The sequence below is a fragment of the Macaca mulatta genome, chromosome 15, assembly GCF_049350105.2.
Source record: "Macaca mulatta isolate MMU2019108-1 chromosome 15, T2T-MMU8v2.0, whole genome shotgun sequence".
NCBI lineage: Eukaryota > Metazoa > Chordata > Mammalia > Primates > Cercopithecidae > Macaca > Macaca mulatta.
The window spans coordinates 49,420,906-49,436,674 of NC_133420.1; the positions used below are offsets into that span (position 1 = coordinate 49,420,906).

The 15,769-nt window shown below is 39.4% G+C and overlaps 1 protein-coding gene across 3 annotated transcripts in view; it reads left to right on the forward strand.

The window, feature by feature from the left end:
* CTNNAL1 (catenin alpha like 1) overlaps positions 1-15,769 on the forward strand; it is a 73,184-nt gene that overhangs the window by 26,570 nt on the left and 30,845 nt on the right. For 2 of the 3 annotated variants that reach the window (XR_013405656.1, XM_001108162.5), the window contains exons 5-9: positions 1,849-1,938; positions 2,981-3,151; positions 6,791-6,991; positions 9,545-9,631; positions 13,789-13,947. Coding sequence is in view for 2 of the 3 variants with exons in the window: in XM_001108162.5 (XP_001108162.1) it covers positions 1,849-1,938; positions 2,981-3,151; positions 6,791-6,991; positions 9,545-9,631; positions 13,789-13,947 (708 nt within the window). In the remaining variant the exon portion in view is untranslated. The remainder of the gene's footprint in view (positions 1-1,848; positions 1,939-2,980; positions 3,152-6,790; positions 6,992-9,544; positions 9,632-13,788; positions 13,948-15,769) is intronic. The other variant, XM_077968373.1, reaches the window with a different exon arrangement.

A 15,769-nucleotide genomic window follows, 5' to 3' on the forward strand; every position in this document is an offset into this window, starting at 1 on the left:
GTAGAAAGTGGCAGTGGTAAGGCTGGGCGTGGTGGCTCATGCCTGTAATCCCAGCACTTTGGGAGGCTGAGGTGGGTGGATCACCTGAGGTCAGGAGTTTGAGACCAGCCTGGCCAACGTGACAAAACACCATCTCTTCTAAAAATACAGCAATTAGCTAGGTGTGGTGGCACATGCCTGTAATCCCAGCTACTCAGAAGGCTGAGGCACGAGAATTGTGTGAGCCCGGGAAGCAGAGGCTGCAGTGAGCTGAGATCATGCCACTGCACTCCAGCCTAGGCAAGGGAGGGAGACTCTGTCTCAAAAAGAAAAGAAAGTGGCAGTGGTGACAGCCTTACCCAAGTCTGGGAAAGTACTTCTTCATGGACCATCTGGGTTTTATGGACGCCTCTGTTTTGTCCTGTGGACCAACCCTTTCCAGGCTGAGATGCCTTCTTTTTCTGTTGCTTGTTATCACTATTCATCATATGGTGTCATATGTGGCTTATAAGTGTTAGGTATGGCATACACACCTGATGAATTGTCAGCTAGACCCACAGGTGGTTTTGAAAGGAGTCCTGTCCAAAATGTTAAAGACAAGAGGAATGAGTGGAAATTTTATAAGCAACCTCAACCTTTATCTATAGGTACCCATGATGGATGATACTCACATATAGGACACAGTTCTTTGGGATGTGATCTGCATTAGCTTTGGGGTTATACGCACTTTGTTGTACACTATTTGTAATTCCATCTCTATCTCTTATTAAATCTATATTGGGATGCAAGTGAGTAAGAGTGATATTGTGTAGGACTATCTTCTGAATCCATTCTAATTTATTCAAGCAAATTTACTTTCAAAGGCAAATCATACTCAAACTTTAGGTTTTTCTTATTTGTAAGAAAGGGCCTTTAACTTACAAATAAAAAAGACTAATGTGACAGAGAAAAATTTTATGTAATTCAAATTTCAATGTCCATAAATAAAGTTTTCTTGGAACACAGCCGTTCTTATTTATTTGTGTATTGTCTCTGTTTGCTTTCACACTACAATGATATAATTGAGTAGCTGTGATGGAGACCATATAGCTCAGAAGGCCTCAAATGTTTATCTGGGCTTTAATTGAAAGTATTGCCCACTTCTGATTTAGATATAATAACCAAATTATTAACAGAGTATTTTGTTGTAGATTTGATCAGCAAACTTTGGCTACCTCATATAATAGCACACGTTCTATTGAGGGCTCTGTGAGGAGAAGCCACCCCCCAGCAAAACAAATTCAATCCACAATGCTTTCTTAAGTGTTCCTTTTCAATCTTGTTGGGGAAAGTAATCTACCAAAGAAACATCTTAAGAATATTTCAGAGCAGCATATTGGTTAAGAGTAAGACAAATGAACCCCAATTTGAGATGTATAGCAGTTAGATGGGATTAGACAAGGCTCCTTAAATAATCAACTTTTAAGTATCTGTTTTGAAGGAAATAATAGTCGATAGATGCTCAGAAGACATTTACTTTTAATTAAGTAAGACATAGGCTGGGTGTTTCTGGTTAGGGGTGCAGTGTGTGCACTTGGCGTGAGAATGTCAGGTATGACAGAACACCAGAATGTCAACCATGTACAGCCTCTACTTGTGTCTCAGTTCCTGGCTCTCCAGGCCTTACTAAGAGTAGCTTTTTCTTTCTACTCATATTGTGTTGATGTGTTTATATTGAAGCAGTGACACTTTGTAAAACTTTATCCTGTTTTTTTATTTTCCACTTAATATTATTGAATTTTTGAGTATTATTGTTGAATAAATACTTTCTTAAGAAATTGGATTGTTTACATGATCTTAGAATCCTCCTTGATTTTATTTCATATTTAGGATTTGAAAGATGAAAAGAAAAAGGCAAAAATGGCAGCAGCTAGGGCAGTTCTTGAAAAGTGTACGATGATGCTCCTTACAGCTTCAAAGGTAAGAGAATTTTTGTTTTAATGTGTAATAAATTAATAATTAGAAAACCTGACTAAATGCATTTAACTTACATAATTTGCATTTTAAAAAAGATCAAAGTGATAACTTAGAACATAGGCCTGAATAGTTAAATCTCAGTTATTATTTATAAGAATGCTAACTTTCTTCCCCAACTCCAAATAATAATTAATTTATGAGTCAGCTTTGATTGAACAGCTCAGCAGAACATGGTGTATTAGGTGCTGTGAATTAAAGCCTGTCACACATGGTCGCTGCCTGCAGGGTTTTGCCAGTCTCATTGAGGAGCCAGCATATGTGCTCTAGAAAAAGCGAGGCAAGTTAAGATTTGTTAAGTACAGTGGAGTAAGAAGTCACCCCTTGGTTATTCTGTAAATTCACCCTTTAATTCCTTTTTCCACTTTTAACAAAATTATCAGTCAAGAGTATTTCCAAACAGCAATTGGCCAGAAAATTGGTGCAATTCTAGAAAGAATGAATAAAATGTCTCATTAGCAATTTGTTTGGAATAACCTTTTCTTCTGAGAGTATTTATCCTGTACTAGAATCAGTGAAGCCACAAAAATAGAGACTTCATGGAACCCACTCAGAAGGCTCTGTTTTGTCTAGGCCCTTGAGTTTTTCATTTACAATATTTTTTAAAAGTCAAGATGCATCCATGATCATATTTCATCTCTGTTCATTTCATTTTTCTTCATTCTTTTTCATTTCTTGCATGTGTAAGGCAACATTTAAAAATAGTTTTAATCATGATGGAGAGATTTTTTCTCAAAAAATTTTTAAGTAAACTTACTATTGAAGTATAAAGGTATAGTTCTGCACTCTGCATTTTTTTATTTAACCTTGCTATCGCTTTTTACTCATCCTGCTTCCACTTTAGTGAGGAGAAGCAGCTGAGTGAGCCAGGGACCCAGGAGATTTTGGTAAAGAACCATTTTTCTTAGCATGACATGTTCTCTGTAAGATTTTTGTGCATTATGACATAAATCAAATATTAAAATAAAAAATTTCAATTGTTTTGAAGACATGTCTGAGGCATCCCAACTGCGAATCAGCCCATAAAAACAAAGAAGGAGTATTTGACCGCATGAAAGTGGCATTGGATAAGGTCATTGAAATTGTGACTGACTGTAAACCGAATGGAGAGACTGACATTTCATCTGTCAGTATTTTTACTGGAATTAAGGAATTCAAGGTAAGAATAAAGAGAGTATATTTTGATTTTTCTCTTTCCATTTTATTTTAATTTTTTGAGATGGAGTCTCGCTCTGTTACCCAGGCTGGAGTGCAGTGGTGTGATCTTGGCTCACTGCAACCTCCGCCTCCTGGGTTCAAGTGATTCTTGTGCCTCAGCCTCCCAAGCAGCTGGTACTACAGGCATGTGCCACCACGCCTGGCTAATTTTTGTATTTTTGGTAGATGCAGAGTTTCACCATGTTGGCCAGGCTGGTCTCAAACTCCTGACTTCAGGTGATCCGCCCGCCTGGACCTCCCAAAGTGCTGGGATCACAGGCATGAGCCACTGCACCCAGTCTTTTTTTTTCCATTTTAATGGAGCACCATTATGTATAGTATCCATATTTTTGTGTAATGTTTTAGAACAATGCTTCACAAAAGCAAATATATCTATTTAAAGCAATGCCACTCTGTACAAACCTGTTGCTCAGTAATATTTACATTAGAGGTATATTTATAAAGAACACTGGTCTTTGGTTATAGTAGCTACTCTGGCCCTTTTTAGCTGTATGATTTAGCTGTAGCCTGCTGTTTAAAAGAATGTTCCCTTCCTGTTTTTTGAGCAGTACCATACATTTTTGAGCAGTACCATCCATGGGATGATGGCGAGCAGCAAATCATTTCTGCTAGAATTCCTGCTTTTCTCTGTGTTAGAGGGTTGATACTTTGAGACTATAGTGATAGAATTAGTAATAATTAAAATTTAAAAATAAACAGTAATACACACTAACAGTTATTGAGTCCTTACTCTGTGCCAGCCCTTTTCTGAGTGCTTTAAATATATGAACTTATATAATCCTCAAAGAATTATTGCTATTATTTCCATCACACTTTTGAGGAGCTTGAGAAACAGAAAGGAGATTAACTTGCTGGCTACTAAGTACCGGAGTTGGGATTTGAAACTAGGCAGTGTGACTCCAGGAAGTCTCACTTCTCATCAGAAGTCATAGACATGGTGAAGATGCTTTTGGGGTAAGAGCAGTGTCTGAGTTGGGAGGGCCCTAAGAAGTCATCCAGTACAATGCCCTCCTTTAACAGATCAGAAAACTGAGGCCCTGAGAAATTATCCAAATGCTAAAGGTTCCCACCTTTCTAACAGACAGGACTGTGATGAGAATGACATTCTTTCCATTTTACTGCACTTTTATTTATTTTATGTATTTATTTTTGAGATGGAGTCTTGCTCTTGTTGCTCGGGCTGGAGTATGATTGCATGATCTTGGCTCTCTGCAACCTCTGCCTCCTGGGTTCAAGCGATTCTCCTGCCTCAGCCTCCTGAGTAGCTGGGATTACAGGCACCCACCACCACACCTGGCTAATTTTTGTACTTTTAATAGAGATGGGGTTTCACCATGTTGGCCAGGCTGGTCTCGAACTCCTGACCGCAGGTGATCCACCCACCTCAGCCTCCCAAAGTGCTGGGATTATAGGCACGAGCCACCACACCCGGCCGTACACTTTGATTTCTAATTGTGTGAAGGTCTAAGTAGGAACATGGGGTGAAAGACAGTAACGGGAAGAATATCTCTCTTTGCTCTTAGTACATATTTTATTTAATTCCTACCTGCCCTTTAGGTGAATATAATTATATACTGGGTTTTTTTTTTTTTTTTTTTTTTTTTTTTGAGGAGAGCTAGTAAGTGGTAGAACCCTTCTTTAGGCCCAGGATTCTCTAATCCCAAAGTCCACGACCTTTCACTTTACACCTCGGGGTTTGTTTATATGATGCCAGTCCTACCACTGAGTCTTCCTGAAGGGAAAGAAGCTTATAGGGACCAAACCTTCTCTTAAAAATTTTATTGCTGAAAGCGATCTTAGAGATTATTTTTCTAATCCTCCCTTTTTATAAATGCTGAGGGAAGAGATGTGTTGTCAAAGGATAATGAGGGAAACAAGTCGGATGAGAGACATCTTTCGCCTCTTGCTGCTGCATTTCTGGTGCAGGTGAAGGAGGGGCAGTGCTCTGCCTGTGGCTGCTGCCGACAGCTCTGGCTGCTGCCCTCTCACCATCAGGCATGCTGGAGGCAGAGCTGTTATAAATAGGCTCAGTCTCACTGTCTGCGATTATCTCTTTGGCGTCTTACTTTTTTTCTGATGGAGAGTATTATCTGTGGAGGGAAACTGGATACTTTATTGTATTTGGTACTATGAATATATGGACACATGTTATGAAACCATATCAATAAATAGCCTCTTTAAAAAAAACCCCACAAAACTCCACTAAGTTGCTGTCTAAAAACATGTGTATTTTCTCTCTAAAGGGAAAATAAAAAACCTTAACATAAATGGTATGAGGCCAATATAACTGATTTTTATGTTTTAATTCTGTTTAAATTCTCAAATTCTCTTAAATTAATAAAATAAATTTAATTCTCTGAGAAGATCCCCATTGTAAATTCCATACCTTACTATTATCCCATATTCTTTCCTAGCTTAAATACGAGTTTCTGTCTACCTAGGATGGAGTGATCACCTGACACAACTTGGGCCAAGAGCAGGAGGGGAAGCAAGGACTCTCCTCTGGCATCTTGACTTTCCCAAACTTTGGTATTTTCATGGATCGTGTTAAAATGGGTCACACGTAAGGATTAATTAAAATAACATTTGTGAAAGGACTTTAAAGTGTTAAACAAATGTAAGCTATCCTTATTATCACATTCATTGTGACCATAATCATGATCATTACCACTTGTTGCCTCTTGGCCCAAGTTGTCTGTGTGACATATTTCACGGACTATAGTGTTTTGTAGGGTTGAAGTGGCATGATGCATCGTAGAAAGCTGAGAGAGAAAGACTGCATACGTGAGCATGTGTTCATCACATAGTCAAGGAGCTCCAAACAGGGTGGCTGAAGTGAAAGGTTGTTAGGGGGTTCAGGGGGGTGAGATAGACTGTTAGAGAGGTATATAAAGACAGGCCATAGAGGATTTTGTGCTATAACATAGATGTTTGGGCTTGATTCTCTATAGATAGTGAGGAGCTATTAGAGGGAGGTGGCAGTATCAGACGGTTTACATTTTAGATTATATAGACCCTCTGGTAGAGGATGTTTGGGTTAGTAAGGTGCTGTTGGGGACTTTAAACAAAATTTAGGGAGACCAGTTAGGTAACTAGGAGAGTCTTTGTTGAATTAATGAAGGAAAAATGGATGCCTTCCCTAGTCGTTCTCACACCCCACATCTTCCACATCATCCTTCCCCCTGGGCTCAGCACATGTCATATTTGGGTGTAAGTTATCTTCCAGGACTTTGCCTACGCATTTTCTCAGGTGCAAATCTTTTACCTGGAGGCTGGTTCATTTTTCCTACTGGTTGCTACAGGATGATGCTCTTTCTGCCTTAGTATTCACTGATTCCACAGAAATGTCATTGTATTAATTATTCTGGGAATGATGCTTTGCATGTATATTGAAGGCTTTTGAGCAATGTGTCCTCCTGGGTTAGTGGAGAATATAGATATCATTGGTGGCTGTATTTCCCCTCAGCTTCGAAAAAGAAAATGTTAGTGTTTTCCTGGGCACTGTTAGAAATTACAACCCATTTTGGTCAAGTGTGTATATTGACTCACATTGATGGATGGATGTCCTTTTTGTTCTCAGATGAATATTGAAGCTCTTCGGGAGAATCTTTATTTTCAGTCCAAAGAGAATCTTTCTGTGACATTGGAAGTCATCTTGGAGCGTACGGAGGACTTTACTGATTCTGCCTACACCAGCCATGAGCACAGGGAACGCATCTTGGAACTGTCAACTCAGGCGAGAATGGAACTGCAGCAGTTAATTTCTGTGTGGATTCAAGCTGTAAGAACTTTTTTAAAAATCAAAGTAAATCTTATATAATGGCTTTCCCATAAAGTTTTGCAAGATGTGGAAGCTAACATAATCACCAGGAGTATGAATTTGTTCCAGAATGGGACAGGATGTCTCATCCCTTTTCTCCCTCCTAGTTGGCCAAAATATCCTTCCCATCTAGCACTCATAGTACTTGACATTTATTTCCAGGCCTGTTGACTCTCATTCTAGCCAGTCTGAATTCTGTGCCTTTGTCACTATCACTAGTTTACTCTGTTGTCCCCACTCTTTCACCAAACTCACCTCTGGAAAATTCCTCCCCAAAATGCTTCTTCAGAGTGAAGAACAGAGGAGTAGACCCCCATCTAGAAGTTCTTGGGACCTGAGCCTGACTGCTGGAGCCATTCAGATGTACACAGTTCTTACCTCTGAGGACAGCTGATTTACAGACACAATGATTTGGAAAACTTATTGGGGTGTAGATTCAATGAAAACAAGGGTAGATCCAGCTGGCAAGTAAAAGCTTTTCACCCTTGCACAAATTCCTGGTCTAAAATTGGTGGGCGGCCACTCTATGAGCCTTAAATGGGCTGTTGGTGTGCTTCAAGCAGAGGAGTTTATTTGGGCAAGAATGAACGGCCAAGACTGATGGAAATGGGACAGCATAAGAAGTGTGTACACAGTCTCTTATAGCAGGTGGATTGCAAAATGGAGAGACAGAGCCCTGGGATATGTCTCTAGGATTATTTATTTCTTAGGCCCAGGCTCTGTCAAAAAAGTATTTAACATGGCTTACAATATACAGCAGCCATAGTACAAATCTGGAAGTCATGAACAAAGCTTTGGCAGTAAAGATGATGAAGGAGGGTGGATATGGCTGAGACTGAAGAAAGAAGCAGCAGTTGATTTCCTTGTAAATAGATTAATTTATGAATGAACATAGATATGAATCACAGATTTCTCAGATATTTTCTGGGCATCACAGTAGTGCACATATTCTTATTAACACGGAATCTTGCCCTAAAGTAGAGTGGTGTGAGAGACTTGAGCATTGTTTTGTGTTTAGTTTGAATTATCTGTGTGATACACAATCTGAAGTGTAGATTGCTTCAGTGTTAAATTTTAAGTCCAACACTCACTATAAAGAGTTGCTTGTGATGAAATACTCTGTGTTGGGAATGTGATTCTATTAATACTCAAATTTGCAATTAGCAAATGTCAGAAATTTTGCAAATTTACCCTGTGCGTATTTCACAAGCACTCAGATCTCTGATCCTGCATGCTAGATGTGTTTTTCGTTCATTCATTTTTTTCAGCAGTTGTTATTGGTACCTTTTATATGCCAAGCACCATAAATCTAAAGATGAATAAGATAAAATCTTTGTCTGCAAGAATTTTACAATAAAGAAATTTGTGGGAAGGGGTGAGACAAGTACAAATAGCTTTGTAGGTATCCTAAGAGAAGGCGTAGACTATGCATTGAGACGGTTTGAAGGAGGACAAACTTATATTAGGGAGAGGGCTCAAGAAGGCTTCATGAAGTATTGATATTTAATTTTTATTTATCATGCAAAGAATTGAATCTCTACTACCTATTGTTTGCTATGCCAGGTACTGTGGATTTAGTGGTGTGCAAAATAGATGTGAACCCAGCTTTCATGGTCTAGTGGGGAAGATAGACTTTAAACAAACAAAAAATAAAAAATTCCAGATGGTTTGGACTGAAAAAATTAATATGTAATTGCAAACTGGGATGATTATTGACCAAAAAGATTACAATGAGTAAGAAGAGGGTCTGATTTAGATTGAATGATCTGAAAAAGCCTTTCTGAGAAAAAGACATTTATGTAAGATCTTAAAGACGAGTAGGATTTTAATTTTTAACTAGGTTAGGAGTGAAAGCATGGACATTCTAGGCAGAAAATAAGAGATCAATTTTAGACTTGATGAATTTATTAAAGAAAATTAGATTTTGAAAGTTCACCTTTCAATATAATCCATAGGTTCACAGAAAAATAAATAAATAAAAAACAAAAGTTCACCTATTTGTAGTTAGCATTGAAAAATATAAAGTGGGCCGGGCGCGGTGGCTCAAGCCTGTAATCCCAGCACTTTGGGAGGCCGAGGCGGGTGGATCACGAGGTCAGGAGATCGAGACCATCCTGGCTAACATGGTGAAACCCCGTCTCTACTAAAAATACAAAAAAAAAACTAGCCGGGCGTGGTGGCGCGCGCCTGTAGTCCCAGCTACTCGGAGGCTGAGGCGGGAGAATGGCGTGAACCCGGGAGGTGGAGCTTGCAGTGAGCCGAGATCGCGCCACTGCACTCCAGCCTGGGCGACAGAGTGAGACTCCGTCTCAAAAAAAAAAAAAAAAAAAAAGAAAAATATAAACTGAAATTTTATTTTCCACTCTAACTTTAAACAGGTAAATTTTGAAAACCTACTTTTATAGTTCACAGAATAATATTAAAATTTATTACAATTTACAGTTCAAATAAAATTGGAATTAACAGATTAAAGAGATGCGGTAACACTACATATATACTTTTTAAAATTTTTAGCAAAGCAAGAAAACAAAAAGCATCGCTGAAGAACTGGAACTCAGTATTTTGAAAATCAGTCACAGTCTTAATGAACTTAAGAAAGAAGTAAGTATAGTTTGAAATTTAGCTTCTTCTAATTCTTTGCTAATTTTCATGTTGTATGGGTGTATGAAATGCATTAGTATTAGTATGCCTCTGTGCCTAGAAAATGGTTTTGAAAGTTTTCCTTTGAGGCCAGGCATGGTGGCTCATACCCGTAATTCCAGCACTGTGGGGAGGCCAAGGTGGGAGGATCACTTGAGCCTAGGAGTTCGAGATTAGCCTGGGCAACATGGCGAAACCCCATCTCTACAAAAAACACAAAAGATTAGCCAGGTGTGGTGGTTAGCGCCTGTAGTCCCAGCTACTCGGGAGGCTGAAGTGGGAGAATCACCCGATCCCCAGGGCTCAAGGCTGCAGTGAGCCATGATTGCGCTGCTGCACTTCAGCCTGGGTGCCAGAGTGAGACCCTGTCTCAAAAAAAAAAAAAAAAAAAAAAAAAAAAAGGTTTCCTTTGACATAGTTATTTTGAAGCCATGATTTTATTAATGCCCTCATTCTCAAAGTTTATACATGAATTTTCATAGCTTTCTTCATAGTAACAAAAAACTAAGAACCACCTAGAATTCCATCAACAGAGGAATTGATAAATGAATTTTGGAATAATTCTACCAAATACTATTCAGCAATAAAGGAGAACAGTATTGATACATGCAACAATATAGATGAATTAGTGAAGACATACTAAGCAAAAGAAGCCAGACACAAATGATTATATGTATAAAATTCCATTTAGAAAAAAACAATTCTAGAAAAGGCGAAACTAATTTATAATGACATAAATCAGATCAGTGGCTATCTCATGTCAGAGGTTGGGGTATATTTACTGCAAAAGGGCATAGGAGGACTTTTTGGCATGTTGGAAATGTTCAAAATTAATTGTTGTGGTGGTTACATGGCTGTGTATGTTCATCAAAACTCACTGAACAGTACCTTTAAAATGGGTACCTTTTGTTGTATATGAATTCTATCTCACTGAAGTAAATTTAAAAAAATATTCCTTTGGTTGAGAGGGTTTCCCTGTTCCCTGAATAAAAAGTTGGTCATCTCATGACTTACTTGTCCACTCTCAGGTTATTGAAAGTCCTATGGTCACTTTAAGTCAGGTGTTCACAAACTACAACTGGACCATTTTTGTCAGTAGAGTGTACGGGGACACAGTGCTGCCCATGCACCTACTGTCTACTGTTTTCTCACTACAACCGCAGAGTTGAATAGTCGCAATAGGGCCTAAAATATTTACTCTCTGGCCCGTTACAGAAAAAGTTTGCCAATTCCTGCTTTAAGTCACAAAACACAATCTCAGTTGAAAACTTAGAATGTTCCCTCCAATATATTAATCAGTATTTAAATCTTCATTTAGTTGTAGGGCTTCTCCCCTGTTCCCTGTTTTCCCAGCTCCAATTAGATAGAGCTTTTGGGAAGATGTGGTCTCTTCTCCCTTTTTCACATTCCTCACCCTCCATTACGTAGCTGTTGTTGATTTTTGTTAGGTTGTGGCATAGAGACAGAAGAGAGAAAGTTGAGAGGCAGAAGGTTTTTAGTGACCAGCACCCTTATCAAATGGCTTTGGGCTTGGTAGACATTTACAGCAGACTCTCACTCTCATGAATACTTTAGTGGTTCTTCAGAGGCTTTCCTGTTGCCCCCCACAACCCCCACTCCCTCCCCTCAACTCCTATATCCTGTTGCTCCCTCCACTTTGAGGCATGCCTGGAGGAGGGAGTCACAGTGGGCACCCAGCAGCTCTCCAGACAGACCCTCCTCACACAGACCTCTCCTTTCCCTTAACTCTGCTTTCTTAATTCTTTTATTTTTGTTATTTATTTTTTAAGATAGAGTCTCACTCTGTTGCCCAAGCTGGAGTGCAGTGGCGTGATCTTGGCTCACTGCCACCTCCACCTCAGGGGTTCAAGTGCGATTCTTATGCCTCAGCCTCCTGAGTAGCTGGGATTACAGATGCAAGCCACCATACTCAGCTAATTTTTGTATTTTTAGTAGAGATGGGGTTTCACCATGTTGGCCAGGCTGGTCTCAAACTCCTGACCTCAAGGGATCCACCCGCCTTGGCCTCCCAAAGTGAGCCACTGCACCCGGGCTTAGTTCTTTTATATTCTTGAAGATGGTCAAGGGCTCAAGACAATGAAATTAGAATTTTAAAAACATTTTCTTATTTTTGAGATAGCGTCTCACTTTCTTGCCCAGACAATGGTGCGAACATGGCTCACTGCAGCCTTGACCTTCTGGTCTCAAGTGATCCTCCTGCCTCATCCTCCCATGTAGCTGGGCCACAGGTGCATGCCACAATGTCTGGCTAATTTTTTGTAGAGACTGAGTCTCACTATTATAAACTCAGGCTGGTCTTGAACTCCTGGGCTCAAGCAGTGTTTCCACCTTGGCCTCCCAAAGTGCTGGGATTACAGGTGTAAGCCATCATGCCTGGCTGAAATTGGTTTTTGGATGTTTCTTATATAAATTATATACATGGTGATCTGTTTCACATCTTACTTGGTGCTGATATGTCTATTGAAATCATTTAAACATCCTGTTAAACATAGAAAGACATGGGTTTCTATGCTTTATAATAAAGCCTGCTGCCCTTGACACAAGGAAAAAACAAAATAAAAAGGAAAGAAAAAACCCTACCCATTTTATTCCAGACTATTCAGTTTTAACTAAAGTATTGTTAAAATCCTGACTATCAGTAGAACATGGTCTACTGGTGATAGACTGAGTGGCTTTCCATAGGCTTCATTTTCGTTACCTCTTATATGGGTATATCCATGTCAACCTCATAGAATTCTTGTAAGGATTAAGGGAGATAATGTATATAAGGCTGCTGTCAGGACGTGGCATAGAGCAGGAACTTTGCATTCGTCCTGCCTCCCTCTCTTACATGTGAGAAGAGTTACGTGACCTTGGCAAGATACAGTCTCTGTGGAGCTGTTTCATAGTCTGTAAAATAAATGACTGGCATTAGATATTCTCTAAGGTCCTGCTGGCAAAGCAAAATCTTTTTAAGTTCTTATGTGGCATTTAGTTTCCTAAGGAAAGTGAATTTTAGTTTCTTTGTTCTAACTGTAATTATTCTCACTTAGTTGCATGAATGTAGAGACTATCCTATTGTTAATTTTGGAGACAATCCTCTAATTTGAATTGACATTGGATTACTTCCAGGAAAAAAGAAGTCACTTCATTCAAATAGATTTAATTCAAAGTCAGATTTTTCTGAGAACAATGTTATTAAAAATGATCTATTTTTGGACAACCCCAAAATAACCTGTCATGTCATTAAAAAAAAAAAAAAGGGCAAGATAAGAAGAAAAGATTTTGGAGTAATAGTGTCCAAAGATATCCAGTCAGAGTGAGCCATGCATTCCACCCAAAGTCAATAAAACCACGGGGTTTGTGTCACCCTTTAATCTGTTGTTTTTCCTGGGACCCAGTTTGTTCGTAGAGGTAGAGAGTAAAGATCTGGATCGCAACTATAGACAGATTCTGACCTCCCTGAGAGCAGGGGTTGTGTCCTACTTGTCATGTATGCCCAGCCTCTAGTACAGTGCTACAGTGCTTGCCATGATATAGGTTTTTAATAAATTTTGTTAAATACCTAATTGACTGAATCTCACATTGGTACTTTTTCAGAAGTATGCTAAAGAACTTATTAATGATCACAAAATGCCAATTTTCTTAGTACTCTAAATATTGCACTCTTAATACTCTTAATACTCTTAATGCTGTTTCATTCCTCACCAACTTTAAGACTAGCAGAAGCATTTTTCACCTAAGGGAGAAACTACATGGGAAAGAACTGGTTGATAACAGAATGGAAAAGAGACAAGATTACTCAGCGAATAACCAGTTCATCTTTTAGAAACAGCATTAGCACTAGCACCAGGGGGTTAAAGGATGAATTAGATATCACTCCTGCCCTTGAGAGAAACTGTAAGCTCACCAGTGCTACACAACTCCTACTGTTACACAGGGAACTTTACACCCTCCCCTCAGTGGAACCCATGGAACTGCTTTGCGGCTTCTCTTTATCAATAGTTTTAAAGTGCTGATGTGGTGCTTGGTCACAAAATGTTATTGTTTGTTTTCTTTCCTTCATCACCCTTCTCCTTCTCCAACCCCCACTCCCCCACCCACACACACATCTGCAGCTTCATAGTACAGCGACACAGCTGGCAGCAGATCTATTAAAATACCATGCTGATCATGTGGTTCTAAAAGCATTAAAACTTACTGGAGTAGAAGGAAATTTAGAAGCTTTGGCTGAATATGCCTGTAAACTCTCTGAACAGAAAGAGCAGCTTGTTGAGGTGAGTAAACAAGGTGCTAAAGAAATTGTAGTTTAATAATGGCTTTATTAAACTATGTGGGAATGTTAACACAAATACACTTTTGGGTCAATTTATCTCAGCATTTTCTCTCTCCTTTGGAATCTTAAAAGCATAGCATGTATCTGTTCTGTTCCTGCAACGGTCTGGTCTCTAAAACAAAACCAAAAAAGTGCTAAGACCCACAAAAGAACTTCTTAATCTTCTTTTCCTTATCCTCTCAGAGAAGTTAGACCTTGGAGTAGAGCCATGGAGGTATGTTGTATGACCTTGTTTCTGTTTGAATCCGTCAGGGTCTCAGCAGGGAGGAGATGGCACACTCAAATTAGGATAATTTGAAGAGAGTTTAATAAAGAAGCTATGTACAATTGCATAGACAGGGCATGGGGGAAACATACATGAGAGAGCAGTAATTGGGGCGAGTGGTAGCAAGGCTGGTACCACCCCAGGCCCACATTAACAGGGGAATGTGGAATGTGGAAGCCTTTCAGAGAACTGCCTTGAGAGCTTTGTGATTTTAGGACTAGGCCCAGAGACAGCCCAAGGCGACCCTCCTGGGAGGAGCATGGGAGTCGAGGAGCGTGGGAGTCAAAGCCCATTCTCTCCTTGGTTCTGTTCATCTGTGGATGGGGCTTCCCACTGGATATCCCATTAGGATAATCCCAATTATCCACACATAAGTGTAGACAATATAGGTCAGTCTCCCAGGGCAAATGGCAGATGTGAGAAGGGAGGAGAGCAGTTAAGGAGGGACAACGAGAAGACATCTGACACACAATTCCAAATCTTAGTTATGAGTTACTGATGCTTCACCTGACACTTGTGTTATAATTCCAGTTAGGCTTATTAATTGATATTCTGAGCCTTCTGCCTATTGAAAATGTCAGATATCTACTAGAAAAAAAAACCCAACTGTATTAGTCTATTCTCACTCTGCTGATAAAGACATACTCAAGACTGGATAATTTATAAAAAAAAAAAAGGGGGGGGGGCTTTTAATGAACTCACAGTTCCACATGGCAGAGGAGGCCTCATAATCAAAGCAGAAGGCAAAGGAGGAGCAAAGGCACATCTTCCATGGCAGCAGGCAAGAGAGTATGTACAGGGGAATTCCCGTTTATAAAACCATCAGATCCTGTGAGACTTATTCACTATCACTAGAACAATATGGAGGAAACTGCCCCCGTGATTCAGTTACTTCCACCTGGTCCCGCCCTTGACATGCGGGGATTATTACCAATTCAAGGTGAGATTTGGGTGGGGACACAGCCAAACCATATCACCAACCAAACAAAAAACTGAACCCATGTATAGCTTATATGTATGAGGTAATTGCTAGCCAACATGTATATAAACGCACAGATATGAACCATTTGGCGATCTTCACATAATCTAACATACCCTGCTCACCAAATCTCAAAGACTAATGGTTAAAAGGAACCTTTAGACGAATTGAACTGCCTTCCTCTCCTTTACTTGTTTACGTGGAAGCCTAAAAACTTCTGGGGGAACATTCTTAAAATGACTATAGATATAGCTTCTTCATTTAATAAATTTGATGCTGCTGTGTTTATAAACCAAATATTATAACTATAGGGAAACTGCTTATTTTAGGAATCCTGCAGCAAATCTTTTTAACATTGAAAAAAAAAAATGTTCTCTGATTTTCTGTTTTAAGCATCAAGATTTTCAGTAATTTCCTCTGATATAGGGTCTCTCCTTATTATACCAGTCTGCCTAATCCAATGTTAGCTCCATTGGAAGATGGTGTTGATAGAACATGTAGCTTGTAGCAACTCTGACA